General features: G+C 42.6%; 2 protein-coding genes across 3 annotated transcripts; one reads left to right on the forward strand and one right to left on the reverse strand.

The window, feature by feature from the left end:
- The first annotated feature begins 143 nt into the window (after positions 1-143).
- On the forward strand, positions 144-2,531 carry LOC123190653 (mediator of RNA polymerase II transcription subunit 7a). The gene is made up of 6 exons (XM_044603331.1): positions 144-268; positions 410-567; positions 645-714; positions 1,082-1,248; positions 1,330-1,403; positions 2,163-2,531. The coding sequence occupies exons 2-6, from the start codon at positions 424-426 to the stop codon at positions 2,245-2,247; spliced, it is 540 nt and encodes a 179-aa protein (XP_044459266.1). The 5' UTR covers positions 144-268; positions 410-423; the 3' UTR covers positions 2,248-2,531.
- Positions 2,532-2,619: 88 nt separating this feature from the next.
- LOC123190650 (LRR receptor-like serine/threonine-protein kinase EFR) lies at positions 2,620-6,706 on the reverse strand. 2 transcript variants are annotated; one of them, XM_044603327.1, is made up of 3 exons: positions 3,907-6,706; positions 3,432-3,780; positions 2,620-3,288 (listed from the first exon to the last, which is right to left on the reverse strand). In XM_044603327.1, exons 1-2 carry the CDS (start codon positions 6,584-6,586, stop codon positions 3,764-3,766), a joined length of 2,697 nt encoding a protein of 898 aa, XP_044459262.1. In that variant the 5' UTR covers positions 6,587-6,706; the 3' UTR covers positions 2,620-3,288; positions 3,432-3,763. The 2 variants fall into 2 exon arrangements, with proteins under 2 accessions (XP_044459262.1, XP_044459263.1); XM_044603328.1 differs by having other exon boundaries at positions 2,620-3,296.
- Between the last annotated feature and the right edge of the window lie 1,579 nt (positions 6,707-8,285).

Raw genomic sequence — 8,285 nt, forward strand, 5'->3', positions numbered from 1 at the left:
TTGCGGAGGCGGAAGGTGCGGGGGCTCCTTTTCAGAAAAACGATTCAATCTAGGGACGTGGACGCAAAAAGGACTCGACCCGCGACTCGTGCGCCGTCCGATGGCAAATGGACGGTTCAGATGGAACCTCGTGGATCCTGGCCCATCACCACCGTCCCATCTCGAACCAAGGTCAGTCGCCTCCCGCATCGGCCTCGTCCCGTCTCCCGTCTCCGCTCGCTCGCCGCCGCTCGCCGGCGGCCCTCCGTCCCCGTGGTCGCTCCTCGAGGTACGAATCTGTATTACTTGCAGCTTCTCCTGCCTACTGCGCCTCTCCCCCCCGTTCCCAGCCCTGCCATTTCACTCACTTTCTCCGATTCAAATGTAACCCTAGTTCCTCTCGGTCCTCGTCTCGATTCCTTGTGCGCAGAAGAATAAGGCGAGATGGCAATGGCGACGTCGTCGGCGTACCCTCCGCCTCCTCCGTTCTACCGGCTGTACAAGGACTTCGAGCAGGACCCCTCGTCTGCGCCGGAGCCTCCACCGCCGATCGAGGGGTCGTACCAGCTCTTTGGTGCTACCTACACAGTATGTTGCTCACCACATTCTTCGTCGTAATGTTTCAGTGCCTGTGTCAAGTCTGACTCCGGGTTTTGCCTCTGTAGACGGATGTGGTGCTGCCAAGTCTGGAGGATCAAGGTGTTCGCCAGCTTTACCCAAAGGGTCCAGATATCGGTGCGTCTCATTCCTGTCAACACTTGTGTAGTGATGTACTATAATGTACTTCAAATGGTTACTCTGTGATATGTTAAATGGTTTAAGGCTACTGTCGTAAACTATGACGAACCAAAGTGGTTCTTCTTATTGTTCAAAATACCAGCCAATAAATCAGTTAACTGGCCGATTGATCCCTGCTCCGTGGGTTACGGAGTAGCCGATGAACTCATTTATCGGCCGATTAATCCCTACTCGCTAGCCGACGTAGCAGCTACTAGCTACTGAATTTCTGAACATTGGACTTCTTATATGCTTCGAGCGCAAAGTACTGTTTATCTTATTTGATGTAGTGGGCTCGATATTTGCTAAACTGATTATCCTTCAGACTTCAAGAAGGAGCTAAGGACACTCAACAGAGAGCTTCAACTCCATATCTTGGAGCTAGCGGATATTTTAGTGGAGAGACCATCTCAGTATGCCCGCAGGGTTGAAGACATTTCACTCATTTTCAAGAACTTGCACCATCTTCTTAATTCCCTACGACCACACCAGGTATGAGCCCCAGTTTCCATTTCATATGGTGTATTTATTTCTGCAATTCACTACCATAACTCATTTTCTTTTTTCTTTTAGGCAAGAGCAACATTGATTCACCTCCTTGAGAGCCAAATACAGCGTCGTAAGCAAGCGATTGAGGATATAAAACAGTGAGTAACTAAACTTTTTTCAGTTTGACTTGGCTGTTTAAATCAGCAATTCAGCATACTGTTGATCTTCCATTCGACATGATTTATAGACAAGGATAGACAACTAGCTATGCGTCAATACCTCTTACAGAATACAGGTGTATTATCATTAGCTTTATTAGATTGCCTGGTCCCTGGAAATCATGTACTGTACACTGAAGCAACCATCATATATCTGTACGTTTGTAATAATGTCAAGGGGAACTGTATTGTGTCAATAATCATGCTGTTCTATAATCATCATTATGTTATCCTATCATCCTTATACAAGTATGAATTGTTAATCAGGAAGGACTTCTATAATATTAGTTTTTTCTGTTTCGCTCATACCACTAACTGCATGTCAGACGTAGAGAAAGCTCGGGTTAGTTATCTGCTGCAACTTGGGAGACCAAAAGTTGCTCCCAGCCAGAACTTGCTGCTGCAGTTCAAACGATTGAATATAGCTCAAAAGTTGGTAACGGTGATGTTGTTGATGTCGAATCAAGTGTTTTCTATTGATTTGTAAAGAGCACATGCTGTATGCACAAGTGGTTTGCCACTGTTGTACAGTATTTGTGAGCAGGCACTGTATGGTATGTTACATGTGTTTGTTTGGATCTTCCAACATGTAATGTTCTTTTAATGAGTGATGTTAATTATGGCATTAATTCATCTGATACTATTGTAACTAGGCTATTTTAACAGCCTTATTAAGTATTTTCTTTCTATTAATTTCAGGAGGAGAGAGGAGGCACAAAGGCTGCTTGGGGAATCACTGGTTATTATTGAGGGGAGCCAGCAGCAGGTTATGACTCCAATGTGAAGGCCTCTGATATCCTGGGTTTCAGGTTATGACTCCAGTGTGAAGGCCTCTGGTATCCTGGGTTTCCTGGTGCCAAGTTGGCTTGATTAAGATGAAGTATTGGCGTGAGGTGAATGCATTCTGCTGTTTGCTCATAGAAATAGCCTAGTGACAATTATGAGAAATTTCTAGCTTTCGAAGAAGAATTATGCATCTGTGTGTGCTGTGAAGCTTTTAAGCACTGAACCTGGTCAGCTCGATGTTGGATACTTCCATTGTAATGTTTAGAATCTTTTTTTTTTTCATTTCCATGTTTTCAACCGGAGCGCAGCTGTAGCATGCTCCAGGCCTCCAAACTGGCAGCATTCTTAGGAGTCACGGGATCGCAATGATAGGTGTCGAGGACTTAGGATAGAGTTTGCTATGCCATCCCCAGCCCCGTTGAAAAAGGCAACTTTTGCCGCTCCCCCTCCACCCTCGCCCAAGGGCGTGTGCTTTCCCTTTGCCACATGGCCACACCCATCCGAGCTGACCCTCTTCCCCATCCCTTCTCCCTCCTTGCTTCAACATAGGGTTCCAGACAGGAAACTTGGATAGTTCACTGTTTTCCAACCAAATTCCGTGTATATATCAAGGAGATCTTTCTAAAAACTTCAACTTACATGTACAGATGCATGATCAATTTAATCTCTACATGGATTGAGAAAAACATATATAGGATGTAGGCTCAAGCTGTAAGAAAATAGTCACCACTTCTACATCAAAAGAGTCTAGACCAGCAAATCATATTGCAACAATGCCCACGAAAGCAATCATCATACTACTAGTAACATGCAAAGCATGGAACCAGCTACTTAATTCCTTAAAATACATGTAACCCGAAATTATCCCAACCAGAGCCATCACCCAGACTCTGCTTTGAGTAACATCAGAGACTGAGCGCATTGCACAACAGTACTCCAGCAAAATAAACTTGTAGTAGAACACCCTGACCATACATTCAGAAGCCACAAACTCGTTGTTCGCAGCAGCCACCTCCTGTGGTCAGGTTTTTGAGGCAACCTGCGGGACTACAAGCATCAGGTTAGTTCGCCTACTGTGGTCTTATTTGCAAAGAAATGGCACATGCATTTAGACATTTAGTGATAAACCTTATGTAAATTATGTACAACACCTACGGCATTAAAGACTAAATAAGTGTTTACCTTATCTTCCTCCAAGATATGCCTCCCTAACTCCATGAAGGCTTGCAGCCACTTCATGCATGTTGGGGCGCTCATTCGGGGACAACTTGGTGCAGCAAAGTCCAACGTTTAGCACCGAGACTAAACAGTCCAAATCTTTTTCCTTCGTGGCTGCTGGACGATCTTGTAGCAATTCAGAGTCAACAATCTATGATATCCCAGCAGGAAAATTCATCTCAACAAAGTTTGCGATGCTCAGTCCATCCTTGAACATATCTTCTGTCGGTCTCTTCCTCAAAAATGTTTCGAACAGAATAATCCCATAGCTATAAACGTCCCCAGCAACTGAAACTTCACCACCAGTTGCCCACTGTGTAACAACACGTACAACGATAGTTTAGTCAAAATATTAACATAAGCATCATAAATAAGGAGTCATTCTCAAGTTACGCTGTAACATATATGGTACAACATGAAAATGAACAACAGACATCACCTGGAGCGACATATCCGATCGTTCCTTTTATTATAGTCGAAGAAGCAGAGTTCGAGTCACTGAAATATGACTGTGTCGGACCAGCTTTGAATCTCGCAAGGCCAAAATCTCCAACATGAGCTGTCATATTATCATCCAAAAGAATGTTGCTAGGCTTCAAATCACAATGAACAATAGCTCCTTGGTTGTCATGGTGGAGGTACTCCAGTGCATCTGCTACATCCACCACAATGCTCAACCTTTGTGCTAGTGTAATGCGCTCTGAATTTGAAGTGTTTTCATCTCCCAAAGCTGAGTACAGTAGTGCTTGCAAGTCACCCTTTGGCATGAATTCATATACTAGGGCTTTGAAATCATTCCCTTTAGAATCGATACTCGAGCAAGCAGTTAGGATAGGAACTAGATTCCGGTGCCGCGCATTTCTCAAAGCATTGCATTCCACAATGAAGCTCTTTTGTGCTCCTCTTGTCTCTAGGGTGAAAACTTTCACAGCAACAGTAGTTCCATCTTGCAACAGTCTACCTTTGTACACAGAACTGTATCCTCCTCTGCCAATCAAGTTGGATGTGGAGAATCCATCAGTTGCTCTATCAAGATCGTGGCAAGAAACCCTGGGAAACTTTCGACCAAAAGAAGGAAGAGACATGTAAACCTTCTTCCGTTTTCTCCTCCAGAATAGCAAGACAGATATGACCACAGCAAGTGATACCATGCTGACTAACGGGATTACTACTTTGAGCACTGTTGATCTCACGTGCTTAGTTGAATTTGAAGGAATAGCAGGGCAGGCCGGTAGGTGTAGCTTCGCTGCACCACCGCAAAGCCCCTTGTTCCCATCCACCCATAAAGCGGTCACATTCTTGAATATACCTGTTTCTGGGACTTCACCTTCAAGATGGTTGAATGACAAATCTAGTTGTTCAAGATACATCAGGCTGCCAATAGACTTTGGTATGGATCCTGATAAGTGGTTATGAGATACATTGAGTACTTGCAAGTTTCTGATGCTGCCCAGTGACACTGGAATGCTTCCACTAAGAAAATTCTGATCCAACTCAATGTATTCCATACTGTGACAGTTACCCAGTGTGTCAGGGATGGCACTGGACAGGTTATTAGATGAAAGATACAAGTACTGTAGTTTCTTGGCACGGCCTACTTCAGTAGGAAGTGGTCCACCTAGGCTATTTGAAGATAGCGCAATTTCTCTAATTGTAGGAATGCTGAATATCTCCTTTGGAATGCTACCATCAAGAATGTTATTGGAAAGTTCCAATGATTCAAGGGTTTTGAGGTTTCCCAAGCTCGGGGGTATATGCCCATACAACTGGTTAGAATCCAAAAAGAGTTGCCCCAGTAGAGATAAATTAGAGAGGGAAGATGGAATATATCCTGTAAAAGCATTGTTCCTTAATACGATACCCCGCAAGTTCTCCAGAGTCCCTAGCCATTCCGGAATGACACCGGTAAACTGGTTTTCATCCAATGCCAAAAACTTCAGGCTGTGAAGGTTAGCTATACCGGCAGGAAAACCCCCTGATAGTCTGTTTCTTCCGAAGAAGAACATTTCAAGTTTGGCAGAAAGGTTGGCAAATGAATCTGATAACCGTCCTTCAAGACGATTCCCACGCAGCGACAATTTCTGTAGCTCAGTGCAATTGCTTAGACTATTCATAAACTCCCAGTCTTGCTTGTCACGTGCTTGTAATTGATTGTATTCAAGATTCAACCAGGAGAGCTCTTTAAGTTTGCCAATAGAACTAGGCACCACCCCAGTGAAATTATTACTCGACAAATCAACCAAGGATAGCTTAGAAGCATTCACCAGCGAATTTGGGATAGGCCCATCGAACAAGTTGTTAAATAAACCAAACTTTTGAAGATTGGGTGATGAACTACCAAGGTTGGATGGCAGTTGGCCACTTAGATAGTTGGAGGCAAGGCTTAGTACAACAAGAGAAGACACATTGAGGATGGCTGGTTGGAACCTTCCTGATAGCTTATTTCCCCAGGTGAAAAAGAATTGCAGCATGGGCATATTTCCGATTTCACTTGGGATCTCGCCACTGATCCGATTTGATGAGATATCAAGTCGAGTCAGTGTTGTGACGTTAAAAAGTGAAACGGGAATTTTGCTGGTAAGATTGTTATATGAAATCAGCAGGCTTTGAAGGTGAGGAGCAAAATTGGCATGTGTAGGGATTTGTCCAACTAGGTGATTGCGATCCAGCCATAGCATCTGCAGACTAGAACAATTTGCGAAGTCTGGTATCTCACCCTCGAGTGTGTTATTACTCAAGTAGAGATTTTGGAGGTGCTGCAGGTGACCAAGGGACGCAGGGATTTGTCCAATGAACAGATTGCCTGGTAGGGATAGATTTCTTAGAAATGTAAGATCTCCAAGTGAAAGAGAGATGCACCCTTGTAAGCCTCGACCGCTGAGGTCAAGGGAAGTGACGCGATGTCGATTCTTAGGCCTACACGAGACACCTTCCCAGTTACAGAAGTCAGTGCTGTCATTCCAGGACATCAGAGCTTGCTGGGGATCAAGACTGATTGCCTCCTTGAATTCAAGCAGTGATAACCGATCTGTCGCATTTCCATGTGAGGAGCAGACGACGACATGGGTACTGCAAGCCACAAGTGCCAAGAGAAACTGTCCAACTGCAATAACCATCATGGCTGGATTTCTTTGTCGAATCTAGAGCTTCATTATATGCATAAATAATACAAGCGGCAAAAAATTAGACAGGCAACAAGTGCTGGCAAATATATGGAATTGTTGGTGAGTGAAGTACCTGAAAGACTGCCCTGCACTATCAGGAGCCAACACTTGTTCTCTGTTCCATCAGCAAGATTAAGCACAAGTCAAAACTAGAGACACTGAATGTTGAATATTACTAGTATAACTGTGCGCTTTACTAATCGAATTTGCCATTCAGATATTGTGTAGGACATAAACTTTCTTCGAAGAGCTGACCTCTTATTTATACAATTGTATGGTAAGCTTTTTATGTACTTATCTATCAGGAAAACATGTTTGTATCAACTAGCAAGCACCGTGATATATAATCATCACCAAACACACAGGCTAATGCCCATAAAATTGTGTTTCATGCTGATTAGAAACTCGTAATTTCTTGATCTAGAAAAGAAGTTATATACAAACTCAAAGATAAGCTAGACATCTGTGCCCACCACTTATTGGACATTTAGAAAATTAAGATAGTGATCTGAAGTTATACAGTACGCAGCAAGACTGCAAAAGCATGTCATCTTAACTGTAGAAACACTGAAACAGTATGTAACTTACCATGCCTTTGCACCACCTCCTTCAGAGAGAGCCTGCGTACTTTTGTTGGAGACCGGCGATAGGCCAATATAAGTTCTTTACTAGCTGCTTAGAGCCATACACGCTTCAATTATAGGCGAACCAAGTACCTACCACTGACAAGCTATAATGTCAACGTGTTTTTTCTTTATATTATCTAAAAAACTTGTTTTTTCTTTCTTCAGTCCAATCCTTATCCGTAGAACCAGCCAAAGGCGGCTTCCAACGGTGATTAGTAGCAGCATTGACCAAATTTCAACAAAGAAAGTGATTATTATTAATAATAATCATAATAATACGTACTCCGCCCCTATTTGTATGACATTCATGTATTTTGAGGTTCCACTTTGACCATTAGTCTGGTAAAAAGTTTTGAGGTATGTGTCACAGAAGTTATATCATTCAATTCGTATTAAAATATACTCTCTTTGTCTGAAAAAGCTTGTCCCTCAAATGGATGTATCTAGCACTAACTTGGTACTAGATACATCCATTTGAGGGACAAACTTTTTCGGACGGCGGGAGTACTATACTAAATCAGCGATATTTATTTTGAGATGGAGGGAGTAGTTTCCAATAATAGCACAAATTTCATAACATGTGATTAAATTGATGATCAATGTTTAATCATGAAAACCTCTTACTTTAATGTCAGTTTTTTGACAGGGTCAAAGTGTTTCTTGTTTATTCTATAAAAGGTTATTTTTCTTTCTTCAGCTTAATCCACATCAATATAATCAGTCAAAGACGACTTTCCTGCCCGTAGTGGCTGCTATTGACCCCCTCTCCATAATTGGATTTGAGAAAACAATGGCCTTTTTCGTGAAAATCAACCTTGAATAGACTTGACTTTAGTGGACGCGGATTTGGTGAACATTGGTGCGTGCACACCCTTTATGAATAGTAAATTTTTAAAAATACTAGAAAAAAACAAAAACAAAAAAAAACTGAACTTATTTTTGTAATATACATAGTCAACCGGTATACTCGCATATGTAGTTTCACGAAGAAATTACATCCATGGCAATCTGGGCAAAAATGACAAAAT

Source organism: Triticum aestivum, chromosome 2A (genome assembly GCF_018294505.1).
Source record: "Triticum aestivum cultivar Chinese Spring chromosome 2A, IWGSC CS RefSeq v2.1, whole genome shotgun sequence".
Lineage (NCBI taxonomy): Eukaryota > Viridiplantae > Streptophyta > Magnoliopsida > Poales > Poaceae > Triticum > Triticum aestivum.